Source organism: Jatropha curcas, chromosome 10, assembly GCF_041381405.1.
Source record: "Jatropha curcas cultivar XTBG-Jc1 chromosome 10, XTBG_Jcur_1.0, whole genome shotgun sequence".
Taxonomy (NCBI): domain Eukaryota; kingdom Viridiplantae; phylum Streptophyta; class Magnoliopsida; order Malpighiales; family Euphorbiaceae; genus Jatropha; species Jatropha curcas.
In genome coordinates, this window is record NC_143160.1 from 2635010 (window position 1) to 2654488 (window position 19479).

The 19479-nt window shown below is 33.3% G+C and overlaps 3 protein-coding genes across 4 annotated transcripts; all 3 read right to left on the reverse strand.

The window, feature by feature from the left end:
- Positions 1-246: 246 nt before the first annotated feature.
- On the reverse strand, positions 247-4783 carry LOC105648546 (Protein kinase superfamily protein). Its single transcript, XM_012234966.4, has 4 exons — positions 3197-4783; positions 2715-3116; positions 2582-2629; positions 247-2410 (listed from the first exon to the last, which is right to left on the reverse strand). The coding sequence occupies exons 1-4, from the start codon at positions 4311-4313 to the stop codon at positions 978-980; spliced, it is 3000 nt and encodes a 999-aa protein (XP_012090356.2). The 5' UTR covers positions 4314-4783; the 3' UTR covers positions 247-977.
- A 5529-nt stretch (positions 4784-10312) lies between these two features.
- LOC105648859 (PTI1-like tyrosine-protein kinase At3g15890) lies at positions 10313-11898 on the reverse strand. The gene is made up of 4 exons (XM_089715583.1): positions 11780-11898; positions 11533-11677; positions 11179-11441; positions 10313-11082 (listed from the first exon to the last, which is right to left on the reverse strand). The coding sequence occupies exons 1-4, from the start codon at positions 11836-11838 to the stop codon at positions 10470-10472; spliced, it is 1080 nt and encodes a 359-aa protein (XP_089571709.1). The 5' UTR covers positions 11839-11898; the 3' UTR covers positions 10313-10469.
- A 3703-nt stretch (positions 11899-15601) lies between these two features.
- LOC105648860 (transcription factor bHLH126) lies at positions 15602-16950 on the reverse strand. 2 transcript variants are annotated; one of them, XM_020684996.3, is made up of 3 exons: positions 16454-16950; positions 15971-16321; positions 15602-15883 (listed from the first exon to the last, which is right to left on the reverse strand). In XM_020684996.3, exons 1-3 carry the CDS (start codon positions 16739-16741, stop codon positions 15815-15817), a joined length of 708 nt encoding a protein of 235 aa, XP_020540655.1. In that variant the 5' UTR covers positions 16742-16950; the 3' UTR covers positions 15602-15814. The 2 variants fall into 2 exon arrangements, with proteins under 2 accessions (XP_020540655.1, XP_020540654.1); XM_020684995.3 differs by having other exon boundaries at positions 15971-16345.
- Positions 16951-19479: the final 2529 nt, after the last annotated feature.

A 19479-nucleotide genomic window follows, 5' to 3' on the forward strand; every position in this document is an offset into this window, starting at 1 on the left:
ATTGCACAATATAAGAGTATTCAACTTGGAGATTTTTAAAACAATGACAACCCGCTCCTCACACATGTAGCTTGTGGTGCACATAATTAACATGTATTTTTAAGTGGAAGAATGTATTTTATTATTCAATGAGTTTAAGATTCTGATCACCAAACATTTGAGGCTCATTGATACATTCAATGAGATTAAGAAAGTGATTCTGAACTTCACAAAGAACAAGAAACGAAGAACATAGAAAAAAGAAGATGAACCAGAGAGAAAGTGTGATTGTATATTTCTCGAGATATAGCAGAATGATTATCAATTACAACAGAAATCCTATTTATGCTGAGATTACAACAATTCTAGATGATTCAGCTAATCAACCAAACTCCCGCCAGCTCCTGCAACTTGTCCAACAACTGTTTTAACAAACTCTTTAAGCACAACGTTTCACCAACACTTCCACTAGTAATTGAAACTCAAACTTACATCACAAGTGATCAAATAGATTTAAGCGGTTAAATTAATAATAAACCAAGAAATTTAAGGAAATTAAGCATGCCCCAACAGAGTTACTTTTATGGAGAATGAAAATTTGTTGCTATGTGTAGGGTTGTAGCTTAATTGTCTAACAGAAGTGATCCAAATCAATCACCAATGACATTACAGAGAGACATTTACACCATATCAGAGAAAAATTACTGATCAGGAAAACTGAAAAACACTGTTTCTGCGTCAGTTTACATTTTGATGCAACAAAATTTAAAATTAAAGTAAAACTTTCAGATTTGATGGGATAGAAAGCGACTAACTGTTGCAACCCAGAAGGCAGAAGCCACCCTTCGGTTGCAGCCGCCAATTTTTTTCTTGAAACGAAACTTTTCAACCTCTCATTCAATTTTTAAGGTATCAAAAACTGCTCAAAAATAATAAAAGAACCCCAAAGCAACCAAAGCTAGTATATATAGTTATTAATTTAATACCCATCAGTCAATTCAATAGGGTCCCCCAGAGGAAGATGATTGCAGAGACGACTGCAGCTGCAACAGGTGGTGGTAGCAGTCGGCGGCGGTGGGTCTCAGTTCTGGGTTCTGATCTAAGCACCTATTCTGCAACTCTCTAAGCATCTTAGGCACACCATTTGGACCCAATACACACGTCTTCACCAAATGACCGACACCCCACACGTCTACTTTCACCCCATGCAATCCCCTTCCCATCTCCGGAGCGTGCCTGCCACGTGCTTCCCCTATTTCATGTGGATATATTTGTGGTGCACCCACTGCCTCCTCAAACCCACATACAAACCACTCATTATCCCTGTCGCTCCTTCTCATTACCTTATCCCAACTCAGGTCTCTATGCATGAAAGATAAGTCGTGCAATGCTACCAAAGCTTTGGTCACGTATTTTAATGCCTCCACGAGTTGGTCGCAATTTGTTGGCTTAAATTTTACCCCTCGAGGCTTAAACACCAATGCCAAATCTTTCTCCAGTGATCGGAATATGAATTCTGCATGTGGGATTCTCTGGTCTAGACAATCGTATATTTCTTTGACTGCTGCAAATTTTCTTCTGTTGGTGAAGAATCTCGTGACAGTGCTTGGTGTCATCTCAATAACATTTCCATTACCCAAATCCACTCTTTCGAAATCGCTGAAAGTTAACTGCTTAAAAACGCCATTGTTAATACAGTTGAAGCAACGTTCAGCTAGTAATGGCAGTAACCCAGCTATTCTGTAACATGGGACTAGGGCTTTGAGTCTTTCAGCTGGGGAAGACAGGTCTAATGTAAAAAGATCAGTACGGATTATGCGATCTTGTGATCGGGACAAAGCGCAAAACGTTACCAAGAAGCCAACTGCAAAATATCCCAAAATGTACGGGATATCCATATAAGTCCATAGAAGCTTCTCCACAATAGAAGAAGAAGGATCAACTTGACCTTCTCTCAATTGGTCAGTTTCCTCTCCTCTCCATAAACATAAATTTCTAACAAATCCAGTCAAGTTTGGCCACTGATCTTGTAATGTATCCACCAGTGATGAGGAAGAAGATTTTCTTATAAAAACAACTTCTGCAGAACAAAACTTAGACACAACCCGATTTATGCAATCATCCCAAAGGCCAATGAAAGAATCTCTACTGGAGGCATTGCTGATGCTAGGGTTATTTCTGATAACTGAGCTTAAAATATCAAAAGAGATGCCTCTACAATCTAACGGTTCAGCAGTAGTAGTGAAAAATTGTTCTTTGCCTTGTGGTAAATCTCTGTAGACATCTCTTCTAAGTGGGAAGCGAAATTCTTCAGGTGGTGGTTCTTGTAAATACCATGAGAGTTCAAATAAGCTTGGAAGTGTAGTTGGTGGCACTCGAAGACAACCCACGTAATATTCACTTGGGTCTTGATTTTCCCATGGAGGATTTGCTGTTCAAACACACATTATTATTATTAGGCTCAAAACATTAACACATGCATACAACTCATAAATAGAAAATATCCGACGTATAGATAATTTCCCAATTACTAACAATAAATAATCAATACATGAAAATGGGAAAAATCGGTTGGATTCATAAGCCATGATAGTAAACTCACATCTTATTGAGGGTTCTGTTGAGGGAAGCTGAACCCTTTCAGTGAAACCTGGTACAAATAGAAAACTGTGAGATGTGCATTTCTAGACTGTTGTTTTAAGAATTGTTAGGTGTTGAGACAAAGACATTTCTACCAGAAGACGAAGCATAAGGTGATGAAGAGGACTTTCTTCTGCCAAAGACTTTTACTTGTTGTCCAGAAACGAACCTATCAACTGAAAAACCTTTTAGAAAACCGTCTTCAAAAGCTTCCATGGTGCAAGCTACCATGGAGTCGTCAAAGAAAGTAAGCTCATCTGCATTTAAAAAGCTTGACCCTTGAAGCCTTATTCTCCCTCTACTGTGTTCTCCTTCCTCAGCCCATAAACTAACTGATTCTTCCCAAGTCATCCTTATTTTACCAATTCGACGAAGCTCTTTTGAAGATGAAGTACCAGCAGCAACATCCATTGAAGATTCAAGCCCTAATAAACTCCCTCTATTACAATGAAAGTAAGCTTCACCTCCGCTTGCCATGACCAGTTGCTTTGATCTTGCTGCAAGAAAGGATATTATAAGTTTCAATCTTCAAAGATAACGTTAGAACAAACGTAAAGAGGAATTGAATTTTCTTCACCTGAAAGGCAGAAGTCATCTTCTTTGAGAGGAGGAGGCGGTGGGAGAGCTCTAGCTGGCCCAAGAGGAGTTCTACCATCATCACCGGAACCAATAATAGACGGTCCTCTGCTTTGAGAAGTTCGCATGCGAGCACCCATAAATTGCGACAATTCTTCAAACACTTGCTCGTCAAAAGAAGCAGGCAATTTACGTTCTTTCTTTTCATAAGGAGAGAGCCTAAAATAACTTCTCCCTCCTTGATCTCTTGCAATGCCTCTCTCCCATTCATACACCTTTCTAAACTCGCCTAGCATGTTATCCCATTTTGTACCCGCCGTTTTTGCATCTCTATTTATCCCATGCCTTTGCAAGAATTCTGCCACTTCTCTATCTTTATCAGCTCTTGTTTTTCCTCTTGTCGATTGGACCGTAATGTCAAGGCCGGCCGTTTGAGCAGTCTCTGCATGGTCAGTTCTTGAAGAAGAACCATAACCATCATACCCACCTTGGTATTGAACCCTCCACGCTCTGGCTAACCACAACATCTCATTTGGTCTCCAAACTGGACTCACGAATTTCCCTTTTCTAAGCTGATGGTGAAGTTGCTGGCCTTCTGGTTTGATCGGCTCTTGACCAGCAGAGGGAGAAGTGAGAGGGGAGTGTGTAGGAGACGACGCCGTATCCGAAGAGGAAGCTGCTGTAGCGTGAAGTTGTTGAGTTTGCGGGTTAGTAGTAGAAGTAGGATTCGTGGTCGGCGATGGGCCTGTCGGGCTTGATTCCGCGGCAACAATATTAACCGTAGCAGCCATGGGATTGGGAGTCTGTGTTTGTTGCTGGGATGGAGAAGGCAAAAGTTTCCATTGTGCAGTAGCATATCTGGGTCTTTTAGAGTTTACAGTCTCAAATTGTTGTTCAAAAGGAGAGGAAGTTGCACCAATTGGAACATAAAGAGTAGAAGAAATGAAAGGAGGTCCAGTAACGACAACAGACGGTGGCGGTGGCGGTGGCTGTTGGTGATGGTGTGGTCTAGCTTCTGGTGAATCGTCAAGTGAGTCTTTTAAGGGAGGAGATGAAAGTTTCTGCTGTTGTGATTGTTGAGTTTGTTTCTTGGCAGCTTCTCCTTTGTTATCGCCCATCTGTAATGGGCCCAGAAAAGAAGGGAACTCAGTAGAGAGATTTAGACTAAAACCGCAACAAGAAGAACAAGCACCATTCTTATAGAACCAACTTAGTTGAAAGTTCTAGTTTTTATTGCTAAAACCCTCAAAAGAGAGGTCTTTGGGGTGAGTAAAAAGGAAAAGAAAGAAAATAGGAGTGGGAAAATCATAGCAGGGAAAGGAAAGAAAGAAAAGAAGAAACAGAAAAAGACGGGATTGTGGAGCTGCCATTGACTAAGACCCTTCAGTTGATTATTAATCAGTTAATGCAACCACACATTACTAATTTGATGTGTGATTTTGACAAGTAATGAAGTGGAGAAAGAGAGGTAATAAAAGAAAATAAATAAACAAGAAGAAAGAGGAAACAACTGGTGTATATATGCATGATTAGAAGTGGTCATGATTGTACTTGGTACTGAGAAGCGCGGCTCTATAAAATTACTACTAAGATTGCTTTTTTTTTAGGGCATTAAATGGGGTTGCTGTGTTGTTTGGGAACAGAGAAAAATAAAATTAAAAAGAAAAAGAAAAAAAGAAAGAGTTCCCGCGACGAGTAAGGGAGGGGGGGAGTGTGTGTGTGTGTGTGTGAAAGAGAGCTCAGAGGAACGTATTTTAGTTGCAGAGTCTAAGACGTGGACGCATCGAATCGATGCCTCTCTCTGCCTTAGTGCCTTGTCTTTGGCCTATTTTGTTTCTTCCATTTGCCTGCTCTCTCCTTCCCTTCACTTTTTCGCTCTTTTTCTTCCATTTTCATTTGACTTTTTACTTATCGTATGGTATGCTTAAAAGAACATGAGAGATAGTTAGGTGATTATTTATGTAATTTACAATGTATATAAATGTTGCATAGAATATTAAAATTTTTAAAAATCTCAATATTAATATTGCACATTTTCGAAAACAAGCCAACTCTAATGCTCCTGCATTGACAAGGATTACGCGTCCTTATCCTAGTTTTCATCTTCAATTGTAATTTCTATTCCTTTCAAAAAAAAAAAAATTCAATATTAATATAATCATCTTTCTCTAACTTTTTGAACACTAACATTTTAGAGAATCAAAATCCAAAAAAATTATTGTTTGATTCATATAATGGCTTTTTTAGAAAATGGGAAAATAAAAAATAATGAAAAAAAGAAAATAATTAAGAAAAATAATGAGAAATTGTTAATTTTCTTTCTATGATTATATTTCATTTTGTTTGAATAAAAAGAATAAAAGAAAATAAATTATATTTTCCTTTATTTAGAAAAAAATAAAACTTCAAAGAAAATAAGATATTTTTGTAAATTAATAATAATTAAAAATTGACATTTTTTGGAAATTTGGAGGTATATTGGTAATTTCGAGAAAATAGTAAAATTCTTATTAATCCTTTGTTGATTATCTCTCTAAATTGGAGAGATCCCAAATATATAGACTGGGTGAAAAATAAATTAAATTTTATTTCCTTCATTATTTTTCTTTTTTATAGCTATTTTATTTCGTAAAGAAAAAAAATATTCATGAGGCAGATACTCTCTTTTTTATTTATTTAGTTTAACCAAATTGATTATTAGACAGGTATTGAGAAATTAAGAAATCATCACATCGAATAAGCATGTAACTATATATATATATATACAAATTTTAATCATAAGAAATTGTAATATAAAATATAACATTTTCGATACCATTAACCTTAAATTCATTGATTTCACTCAGAGAGAATAGAATGAATAGGACAACAGTAAAAAGAGTTTGGGATGTTGATTTACTGTTGATGGAGTTCGTGTCTGGAAAAGCAAGGAAATAATTAAAGAAGGAAAGACATGCAGTAGAATAAGTGAGTAATAAATATAAGCAAGTAAATGTAAGTGCTAAAGTAAAAAGACAACAACAGGTCTACACAACTAACTTTTCGCCCGTAGCTCATCTCATCTCCTCTCCTCTCCTCTCCTCTCCTCTCCTCTCGTCCTTTCTGTCTCTCGAAATTTAATGTCTCTGTCCTCTTTGCATGTTTTCTTCAAATTCTTGTTCTAACATCATTCATTTCATTGTTCTGCGATTTTTGGTAACTTCTTCTTCTTCATTTTTCCACCATTTTTTGCCTTTTTCTTTTCTTCTTCTTCTTCCTCCATATATTTATCTGTTGTCACTTGTCAGATAAAATGCCGTCTAGTGACCAATTTGTAATTATACTGTGCTTTCTGTCAGATTTCAACTTCTTTAATCACTTACTTTGTTATTTTCTTCTCCTTTGCAATTACTGATGTGTGTATATACATATATATATGTATGCTACAACTGATAAAGAAACAAAATAACAAATTACAGACAGAAATCTGAAATTTGGGGAATTTTGCACGGAAAACACCTCAGATGGTTTTTTCTTTGTTTTTATTTTTTTTATCAGCAAATGAAAAATTTATTTTATTAAATATATATATCCAGGAAAAAATAACAAATTTTTTCTTTGTTTTTATTTGCTTTGCTTTTGATTAACCAAGTTATATATATAATCCATCCTTCATAAAAATAAATATAAAGAATGAATTACATTTATGAATAATGAACTTTAATTTAATCATGTTAAATTTCATACAATTTACTGCTTTTATGGGGAAATGACTCTTTTTTTTTTTATTTATATTGAATATAAATTTATAATTTCTAATAAATTTTATAAAATTTATTTATACTAGTAAAGAATTGTTTAAAATAATTATTTATTTTTTTTCTTCTTTTATTTTCCGCTTCCTTATCTTTTTCTTTTTTTTAAAAAAAAAACATTAATCTTCGAGCAACCAACAAAGTGGCAACTACACTGCTATTTCTCAATATCAAAAAGCAAATAATAAAAGTTCTATTGTAACATGATGACAAATTTTATAACAATTTTCTTTTATAGTATTCATTCAATTACTAAAATCTTTATAAATGAAAAAGACCTAATTAAAATTGATAAATCTTATTTCTCGCGTCCTAAAAAAAAAAAAAAAAGGAAAAGATCAACTAAATTGATTGCTTAAAATTGAATTTTACTATTTTTGTAATAATAATGAAATATTTCAGACTAACGGATGGGAATTTCAACTCTAATCAATAGAAAATTAATCATTAAAATATAATTATCAGCTTATTCAGTGGTAATCGGGATTCTAATTGGTGGTTCCATTTTCAGATTCACCTATATATATATTTTTCATTTTCCTTCTTTCTTTCCTTTTGTTTTTAGGGTAGGTGTTGACGGTAGGCTCCTATCATTTACATGATCCTTTAAATGAAAACAATAAAATTACACTAAATTCCACGTCCTAAACTTTAAATTCTAAGATTGTATGTCATGAACTCTAAATCCTAAAATCTAAATTCTTAACTCTAAATCATCTCAAAACTCTGGATTCTAAACACTAAATCTTAATTCTTAGTCTCTAAATCCAAAAATCCTAAACCTTAAATTTTAATTTACTATTTTTAAGACTCATAATTTGTATTTTTCCCTTATTTCTCAATAGAAAGAATAAGCATACGTATCTTTGCTTCCTCTCACTGTATTTCTTTTACTTTAACTTGTTTTTAACAATTATTTCAAGTTATTAAAAATTCCATAATATAATTTTAAAAAAAAAAATTCAACTCTTGATCAAAGTCATTATGAGTGCTTACCACAATTCATTTTTAGAATATAATTGGAAAAAAAAAAATATAAATCCTGATTTTATTTGATTCTTTGGAATACGAGCCGAAGTTAAATATGGCCTTTTGCAAATTGAAAAAGAATTTTCCATGCACGCAATGTCTCAAGACGAATGAATAAAAATGGATGCTTTTCAGTTTATTGACTTTCTTCGTGGAGTGTATATGGCCAATTGGCAGCTGGATCTCAATTACAAATTTTATTATATAAATCCATCCCTGACATTTTATCAGAGTAGAGTGGATGAAGAACAATTTCGATAATCTTCTCCGTGGTTGCTATTCATGGCTTCCAATTCCACCCTTCTCTTCTTTGTGCTCCTGCAACTGCAAGGCTGCAACTATCAAGCTGGATCATCATGCCTACCCATAATTATTATATTACTAATAAACCTCTCTTATTATTATTTTTTAAAATTATTTTCCAAAAAGAAAACCATTTCAGTGATGTCTTTAATTTCGCAAACCGTTAATTAGGTGTTTAGCCATGGAGACACAGAATGACAAGTAAATGGCAGCTCATAACCCTCTCTACTTCTAAATCCTACCCTTATAGGCCGGCTGGTTTCCTTTTCACCTACCTTCTATTCTATATTTATAATAGCTAGCTTGTTCAGCTAACTCTATTCTCAATTTTTAGTCGTTCACAAAATAAATAAATCAATTTAATCATTGATATAAAATTTAAATTTAAATAATCTCCAATAACTTTAAACCTAAATTAGTAAATTATTATATTAGTCGCAATTGAAATGAATTGAAATTGAATCACATCACATGCACCCTTTTTCTTGGATTCGTAAGTGGTTAAATGGTTTCCAATCAAAACGAGAGTACACATGCAAATACCATTATCATCTTACCTTTTAGCAGATATTGGAACTGCTTTTCTTGTCTGTCAATGAAGAAAGTGATCTGAGAAAAGAAAAGAAAGAAGCTCTCCCCAATTCGTAGGGCGCCTTAGGAAAATAACAATAAAACAAAATTGAATATTATATCTTGTAGGTTTGCTTCCCTTTTTACTATAAAAACATGCACTTCGGGATTTGGGATAGTAAAGGCTGTTGCTGGAGTTATTCTGGCAATTAACCATTCTTTTATATATCAATGACTTTGCCCAACATAATAGGATTGGCCATTATTTTGTCTCATTTTTATTATTCGCCATGGCTATTCATAATTTTAAATTCATTGCAGCAACCTTCACATGCATTCCAAGACTAGCTAGCCTCCATAAATAGCCTGATTTCCACTGGTAAAAGCCTATCATGGGCATGCATGATGTAAATTTGGACTTCACGCTTGGTTTCTTGCCACGATATAATATTAAAAACGTACATCTTTCATCTTTTATATACATTTTTTTTTTCATTTAAAACTTGATGGATCCACAAATTGGAACACTCTAAATTCTAGAATTGGAATGTTATTAGGTATAGGATAGAAATAGTTCCACCGAAATAAATGCCATCAAGAGGGACACCTTTCTACGCCGGAATATTAATATGTATAAACATAAATTAAGAACAACCCATAATCGGGGGAACATTTTTTTGCTGAAATTCAATGGCCTGTCGGATTGAGGTTTGAAAAAAAAAGGGGTGGATGAATATATGATTTGTTTGCAGATTAAATTTGGGTAATACGGATATAGTGGGGTTGTTGTACTGGATAGTGGGGGGTCATGTTTTACTTTTTAGGAATTGAGAGTGATGGATGGTGACCAACATATGATTCTACACAACACTCATAACCAACTACTCCAGACCCTGCATTGTCAAAATCATGGACCCTTCCATGCACTTTGCACTTAAAGTTCCCTTTTTTCACACCACCAGACTACTCTGTCAAGGACTATTTTTTATATTGCAATTTTCTAAATTTAAAAATAAAAAAATAAATTGAAAGCACAAATTTGGGCTAATAAGGATATTTTAAAAAACATATAAAATTTGGAAAAAAACTTGGGTAATATCCGCCCCTGTTCAGTCCATTAACATTATGTACAGACAAGGCCCATTTTTGCTCTTACTGGGCCTGACATCCTTTCATTCTTCAAAATTTTTTTTTTTTAAAAAGAAAAAGATATGAATGAATATATAAATTGATAAATCAAGTTGATATCATTATCACTTTTTGGCTGTCTTCATATTTTAGATTTTAATATTGTTATTTAATAACATCAGCGCTCTGTTGAAATGAAAGCAATTGACACCGTCTTAAACATGTAGCTTGCAGAGATAAAGTTGCTAATAAATTATAAAATACAATCAAAGGAAGAAACAGACAAATAGAGATGCCCAAATCACATTGTTTCTTTCCAACTTGGATGTTTATTTACAATCACTTATGAAAATACTCAACAGGAACGTCTTGATCAAATTCAAGATTACATTGAATAAATAATAATAAAAAACCCTAAAAATTAAATATCCATTTTGATTTCGACATTACCTATTTTTTTCTTCGCACATCGAAATTTTTCATTCCTAATCCTTCATGATCATCGTAATCTGTGTCATCATCGTTGTTTTCTTGGTCATCTTGCAAATAAGAAACCTCTTTTGTCCTTCTTGTGAATCCACCCTTAAGCCAATCTACAACCTCTAACATGGTAGGCCTATTCTCAGGATTGCTATCAGTGCATCTCATAGCGACTATAATGGATGATTTAAGCTGAGCTAAATCATATTTACCTCTTAATTTAGGATCAGCAATGTGATTAAGTGCTCCTTTTTGAACATATGGTGTGACCCATTGGACAATATCTCGCTTAATGCCTCCAGGAAGTTTCTCTAATGGTTTCTTGGCGCTAATGATTTCTAGTAGTAAAATTCCGTAGCTATATACATCACAACTTTCAGAAACTTTTCCCCACATGGCATATTCAGGAGCTAAATAGCCAAGAGTTCCTTTTACTCTTGTGGTCAAATGAGTAACACCGTCTGGTATTAGCTTTGCAAATCCAAAATCTGCAACTTTTGCTTTAAATTCTTTATCTAAAAGAACGTTGCTGGCCTTTATGTCTCTATGGATTATATGAGGATTAGCCTTATGGTGCAAGTACCTAAAACGATAATTAAATTTCAAAAAGATTTTAATATAAAAAGCAGTAATTTATTTGCCAAAAGATTAAGGGAAATTATTAATCTTTTTTACTTACGCTAATCCTTCAGCTGAGCCAATGGCAATTTTGATTCTTTTGGTCCAATCCAGCAAACAATCTGAAGCGAGTTGGCCATGTAAATGAGTGATTAAGCTATGATTAGGCATATAATCATAGACTATAAGTCTTTCGTCGCCGCCTGCGTAAAATCCTCTTAAACCTAATAAGTTCTTGTGCCGTACTCTCCCAAGTATCTCTACTTCTACTGCAAATTCCATCTCCGCCTTTGCAGTCATCGCCTTGAGTCGTTTCACCGCTATCTACATGCAATAAAAGCTTCTTTGGTTCAAGAAATTAATTAACAGAGCAGGAGAAAATGAGAGAGATAAAAAAAAGATTAGACATGATTGCCTCATCGCCTTTACTTGTTCGACCCCAATAAACACTTCCAAATCCACCTTCTCCAATTTTATTATCATTATGAAAATTATTGGTTGCATGAAGAAGCTCTTTGAGGGTGTATCTCTCCCATGGATAATCCTTTTCGTTACTTGAACTGCAAACATAAAATCAAAGAGTGTAAGAAAAAAAAAAAAAAAAAAGAAAAAAAAGAAGAAACAAACAAAAACTTCCGCTAGAATTTGTTGAAGGCATATACCTGATCATCGTGGGTTGTGCTTCTTTGGGGAAGACACAACAGAAACATTTCCATTTCATTTTTTATTTTCTGTCCAAGAAATAAAATTGCAGGATTAACCAAATTATACTGAAATTGTAAGAGCAAAAGAAATATGGCGAGAGAGAGAAGAAGTCTTACAGTGAAGACAAAATGCAGCTGAGTAAGTCAAGAATATCGATTGTATTGTAATATTAATAAATTGAAAAATAAAAAGATGGATCTTCTTCGTCAGAAGCACACAATAACCTGGCGGATGTTTTCTAGTGCTTGTTGATAGTATTTTGTTAAATTAACTCGCTTTCCCACTGGAAATGTAATGTTTAATTATTATGTTGAACATTTTTAGGAATTAATTTATAGTTTATGGCTGGTATTAAAGAATTAAATATGACATGGTTGGTTCATTTTTTAAGTGACAATGGAAAGTGACTTCTATCCAGTGGATAGCTTCTGCTTACCTACTTATCAATCTGGACCATATATTATATTTTGGTAAGAAATCTGGACCATTTGATTCATTGATCTTCAATTTGATTAGTGTCAACGCATGCCATTGGCGATCTTAACCATGGGTTTTAAAACTTAGGTTTGAATTAGCTGAATAAAGATCATATATTCAAACACAAACTAATACTTGTCTTAAGCTACATTCTCTATCTCTATTGGAAAACAGAAAATATGATTTTCCAATCTAATCTAATTTACTAGTACTATCAAATAAAATAATTTAATATTTTTTATTTTTTTATGAAAAAAAAGAATCAAATCATAGATTTTATGTGCAGGTATAAAATTACAAATTTAATGATAATGGGAAAAGTCACGTCAATAAGCCAAATATTATTTACCAATCCATAGGTTAAACCGTTTAATCATATATTTATATTAATTGATTTTTTAAAGAAAAGAAAGGAAATCTTATATCAAGATTTTTTATGAGAAAAATCCTGTATCGTTAAACAAACTAAAACTGGTAATCGTGTTCTTATCCCTTTTTATGAATATATATCTACTGAATTATATCAGAATTCTGAAATTAAATATGTTTTGACATTTTCAAAAATTCTTATATTTTTTATTAAACTTTACTTGTGATATTTATTTAAGACATAATAATAAAGCTCGAGTGTATATATAGGCTTAACTTCCTTGATCCACTAAAGTATAAGCATTAATAAGAATTATCTAGTGGGCACGGTGCAATAACTAAATTCTGGGCCTTAGCCCCATCCAATATTTACTAACACGCAAGAATAGGCCGTGGCCCATCAGAATATATTTACGATTTTTTCAATAAAAAATAACTAAATAATCTGGTCAACCATTTAGTATTTTTTTTTTTTTTTGAGGGAAATCATTTAGTAAAATTTAAGAACTAGAGCATTTAATTTAATTTTTGATGTAACATTGGTATCATGGTTAATTTCATTATTAAAATTTCCAAAATTTGAGCGCATCTCTCTCTCTCAAAAGCAGATAAGTAGTTTTCATATATTAATATCTTAAAATTTTATTTTTTATTTTTGCAATTGTTCACAACAACTTCATTCAAAACAATAATTCAAAGGTTTGATGTAGATAATAATCTTTCAAGCAATGACGAAAGGAGAGGTATTAGAGGAGGCTTCGCCCCTCTTAACCCAAAATCCCCCACTACATTTAAAGTTTTCAATAATAAGTTTTTTCAATTTTACTCTTATTTAAATTTTGAAATTTTTTCCATTTTTTTACTTTTTATTTCTTGCACCATCACTACATTAATATATTAATTTACCAAACTCAGTAAAATTTTTAGAAGTTTGGCATATGGACAAACATTAAAGAGCTGTAAAGTCTTATTCGCTTATAAGTATAATAATGATGAAAACTTGAAAGGCTTCCTCTGCTGCCCTGCCCATTGGGAGTATTACTGGGGACCTCATTTCCCTCCCGACTTTATCTCATAATGATTAATACTTTAATCAAAATAGAAATTTATTGAGTGGAGGTTATGATGGATCATTTTCTTCTTATAGGAAGGCTATGCCAAAGACCTGTATTATTAGGTAAAACTAATCTGAATGCATGCATATAATTAGTTGAATACACCCAAAACTTATAAAATAAAACAAAAGGAAAAGAACTATGAATTTCAAAAGTTCATACATTAATTATTCATTAATTCTTCCTAAAATATGGGAATTAATTTATGAAGTGAAATTAAACTAAGTTCTATATGCATCCATCATTTTTGTCGAGGAAGTGCAAAATAATTCTTTAGTTAGGATCAATAAGCATATAGATTGTTTCACCGTTTAATTCAACAAAAAAAAAAAAAAAAAAGAGTATAATATAGTCATTGAATATAAAAAATTTTCTTTTTTAAAAATAGAGTCTAAATTATGATTTATAATCTTCCACGATCAACATCTTGAACAAGAAAATTGGAGATATATTCTAAATTGACCATATCAGCAGCAAACTATATTGGAAGTTGCCTTACCCATCTCAAAATATCATTAAAATGCAAAAAAATTATATTAATCCTTCATATACAGAATCATAATATATATATATATATATAAAATAAACTCTTTCTCAATGCCTCAACAAACTTGTCAAAGAACAAAAAATTTATATCAACTCTCAATTAGCGTTGCACATCCACCAGAACTACCACGGCTTCAAATTCCATCACACATCACTGTCTACTAGACTTCTGCTATGGTCTGGAGTAGTTAATCTTTTGGGTTTAAAATGTGCATAGAAAATTTGCAACAAGGAAATTTTATTTGTTAAATAATCACAACAATATAATGTACAGTAGATCAATAATTAGTTTGAGCTAAGTGTAACTATATCAGTATGGAGCAACTAAGGATGTAAATTCATTTATATGTAGATCTCATAACTATGGAAATATATTATTTTACGTTAAAAATTTCAGCTATTGATAATCAGTTCATTTAAATCTTCTTCAAAAAAATAATTATCTAAATATTAAAGTTTAAATCAAAATTAAGAACATATAGTTATTTGATATGAAACAGCTAATTTATTTCATGAATGAATGATGCATTAAACTAAAAAGGGTTTATGGTTTTTTTTTTTTTTTTTTTCAAAATGGAAAAGGGAGTTGTGACCAAAATATTGCATAAGAAAAAACTTTTTACCTTTCTAAACATTTTACAAGAAAAATGCAACAATAATAGAAGAGTTTTTCGATGCAAATAAGATCTCTGGTTGAATTGATAGTTTCAGTTAAGTATCAAAAGATGCCATGAAATCCTGATTACAAATTTGAATGGTGGTTTGCTGGTTCCAGTGCATCTATATATGTAAATGTAATGCACTGAAATCGCATGCTTATGAAGTTTGATAAGGGTTTCAGTAAATATATATATATATATGTATAATGAGGACGGATGGATGATTATTTATCCACTATCAAGTGACGTAATTTACATGACGATCATGCAGCTTAACATGTAGAGCGTCTGAACACATATAAAGAAAAATGAAAATTATCAGCAGAGATTGAATTAACCGGAATAAGCAAAATTACCATCTTAATTAAAACCAGAAGTGCAGAAATAAATAATACACTTACCAGCGGAGTCGCATTGTGCCATTCGATTAGTCAGTCAATTCAGCTTTGTATATGGGTTTTTCTGCTTGTTTCAATACTGCACATGCCAAATATATATAGAAACAAATATGTTCATGCATGCAGCTACACACACACTCCAAATGAACCTATTTCTCCTTCCTACCAAATCCATATGTAATATATATATATATTATTTTCAAGGAATAATTCAATTAATAAAAATTAACAATCAGATTTTCATTTTCCCACTTCAATCACCGAAAAAATGGTAGCCAAAGGGCATCAGCAGATATGTTTTACAGCTAGCCAATACATAAACATAACTAAAGTTAAGGATTCATAATAAGTATATATATATATATAATTTAAGGCAGTGCAGATATAAATATATAAATAAAAAATTAATTTAATCAGTAATAGATCTCTTATTTCAAGATCACATCATTCAATTTCTGTTGCAGCGTAGTTGGATCAATGCAGGTTTCATGGCTAGCCTGCAAAAGAAATGTCAAAATGTTAAAAATCCACAAATTATTAAACCGAAACTATTATCTAAAAATTAATAGTACGAAGAAAAATACCTGGCACTGAATAGTGCTGTATAACCTTCCATCTGTATTGGTGGAAATGCAGCAAACAATATCAAATCCTTCTTCAAGAAGCGCTTCTAGCACCGTTGATAAAAGAAAAGTTTCCTCTCCAGAATCACTACTTATAACAACCTCTACTCCACCCACATGAGACCAGACACTGACAGTAGCATTCGTAGAATTATTGTGCACTACTGTACTTTGATTCCCTTCTTCTTGGTCACCAACGCAAGTCAAATTCTTGAGCTTATCTCTCTTAGCACTCAATTCTTGAACGTTACTTTCAAGGTGTTTTATATATTTGGCAGCTTCATTTACATGATCAGACATCGAGCGCTTTCCCTGCATACCCCCATCAACGAAACCCTAGAACCATAACTACATGCTAATGAGGACTAAACAAAGCAATTAATTATGCAGAGACCCATAATTAGCTAACAATATTAAGTAATTAAAATATTAGAGGTTGTTGACCTGGAGTGATTGATGAGGGAGAAGGGACCGAAGCGATGCCTGAAGAGTTGACATTTGTTGCCGTCTTTGCCGTTCGATCTCCTTGCGAACGATCTTCTTTTTGTCATTATTAGGGTTTGAAGATGGTAATGTTATAGAAGGTTGCTGCAGGCCATCTTCCATTAAGTAATTGCTTGTTCCAAGTGAAGTGAATTGATAATCCAAGATTAATGGATTAACAATGTCTTGGTTGGGATAATTAGAGGAGATCTGGGAAGAAAGTTCATTATTTTGTTGGAAAGGAAACATTGAATTGAGGCAAACTGATGATCAAAGCTAAATTAATAAAACTTGATGCAACTAGCTAGCCAGCATTAATGGAGTTAAAGAAGAAGAAACTATTGGATACGGTTGTTGACGGTGGTCTATAATTGGCTAAAAATGCCAAAGATTCTCCCTTTGTTATAGTCAAGGTGAGAGAAACGTTGCCTAAAGCAATGTGCGTGGGACAGGGACGGAGACACTCTCTTTCGCTTTTCTACTGAACAAATTACAACTAATTTCATTTTCATATTTACCAAACCCGATATTCCGTTCCCATTATTTTTTGGATCATTCGGATAAAATTGAAAACGACAAACAATTATTTGATTTCGTTTTGTGGTTGTGCCTTCCTCTTTACTTTTGCCTCTCTCTCTTTCTTTTTCAGAATAATCATGTAATTGGTGTCTCAGTTCTGCTATCTTTTTATTTTAGTGCTAAAACTTTATTTTTTTATAATTAATTGTCTACATATACGCATTTTTTGAATGAAGTAATTTATCCAGAATTATATTTTTCAAAAAAAAATTAAAATAGATAACTTTACTTAATTATTGTTATTACACACAAAAAAAATATGTATTCTGCACATCTCATGTTTTATTTTATTTTTATTGTTTTATAACTCTTTTTTTTAAGAAATTCAAATTATCTTTTTATTTCATATTAAATATCTGTTGGGTTTGGGTTCTCTTCCTATGTGGTAAAAGCCCATATTTTGAAATCCACTAACTAATTATTATTTTACAATTATGCCCCCAACTAACAGCTATATTCCTAATATTTTTTGGCTCTCATTTGATCGACACACAACCAGAAATCGTGTGAGAAAAACAGAGGAGAGGAGAGGGTTTTTCTGCACAGCCCCATCTAGCACCAGCCACCGTGTTCTGGAGATTCCTGGAGTTTCAACCGTTGGATCGTTGTGATTTTTGGATATGTTGTTCTTTGCTCTCTGTTCTTGATTCTCATCGTAGGGATTTTCATTTGGAGGTTCAGAGATTGAGTTCTGGGTCTGAATCCGAAGTTGTCCTGTTCTGCTTCTAGCTCTGCATAGCTTCATCTTCTTCAGCGTTTTCGGCAGTCATCCTTTGTCGGATTGAGCTGATTTTTGGTGAGCTTGTTCCTAACATCCAACTCTTGATTTTGGCTGATCAGTTTAATTTTTGGATGAGTAGAACTTTTTTAAATGTATTGAGAACAGCAGCTGTGTTTTGTGATCACTCTATTGTGTTCCCACACATTTATTTGTGGTTGTTTGTGGTATAGCTACATATTTTGATGGTTGTAGCTTGCTGTAAGTTGTAAGACAATATTTGTGATAGTGAACTTTATTTCCTTTGACCGGAGGAGAGGTCCCGTGGTTTTTATCCTTCACACTGGAGGAGTTTTCCACGTAAAAAAATTTGTGTTCATGTGGTGAATGTTATTTTTGATTGTGTATGATTTGGGACAGCTTGTGTTGCTTGAATTTGTTGCTCATTGTTACTCCTAATAGATTCATTCAAGTGGGGAAGTTTTTGTTGTGAGGTCAGATTTTGTGTTACTTCCCATCACAGTGGTATCAGAGCTGCAGTTATTTTGTTGATTGAGCATTTTTTGCTTGTTTGAATTATGGAGGTAAATATGAGTAAAATGATTTGTTTGGATGGCACAAACTATCACACTTGGAAAGGAAAGATGAAAGACCTTTTGTTTTTAAAGAAACTACATTTGCCTGTATTTGCTACTAGTAAGCCTGAGTCTAAGTCTGATGAAGAATGGGAGTTTGAGCATCAGCAAGTATGTGGTTTTCTTAGGCAATGGGTTGAGGATAATGTATATAATCATATTGTTAATGATACAAATGCCAAAACTTTGTGGGAAAAGCTAGAATCTTTGTATGCTTCTAAAACTGGTAACAACAAGTTGTTCTTACTTAAGCAAGCCATACGCCTGCAGTACAAAGAAGGGAGCTCAGTACTTGACCATGTAAATGAATTTCAGGGTATCTTTGATCAGTTATCCAATATGGGTGTCAAGTTTGATGAGGACATTATGGGACTTTGGTTGTTGAATACACTTCCTGACTCTTGGGAAAACTTTAGGGTATCTTTGATAAATTCTGCTCCTGATGGTGTTGTAACTATGCAGTATGTGAAGAGTGGTGTTCTGAATGAAGAAGTAAGAAGGAGAACTCAGGGCGCTTCCACATCACAGTCAGATATTTTGGTTACTGAAAACAGGGGGAGAAGCAAGAGTAGAAGTCATGATCACAACAGTAGAAGCAAGAGTAGGAGTAAATCAAAGTCAAGGTATAAGAGCCTTGAATGTCATTATTGTGGTAAATCTGGGCATATCAAACGGTACTGTTACAAGTGGAAAAAGGATAACAAAACCAATAAAGGCAAGCAAGAAAAGAACGACAATGATGAAAATGGTGATCGTGTCAGTGTTGCTACTTCAGTTGATTTGGCTATTGTTCATGATGGAAGTATGATTAATGTTGCCAGTAATGAGGTTCTTTGGGTACTTGATAGTGGAGCTGCACACCATGTTGCTACAAAGAAAGAATTCTTCACATCTTACACTCCTGGTGATTTTGGAACTTTACGGATGGGAAATGGATCTGTATCCAAAGTAGTGGGCATTGGCAATGTAACTGTGGTGACCAACCTTGGTATGAAGTTGATACTTAAGAATGTTAAACATGCGCCAGATGTGAGGTTGAATTTGATATCCTGTGA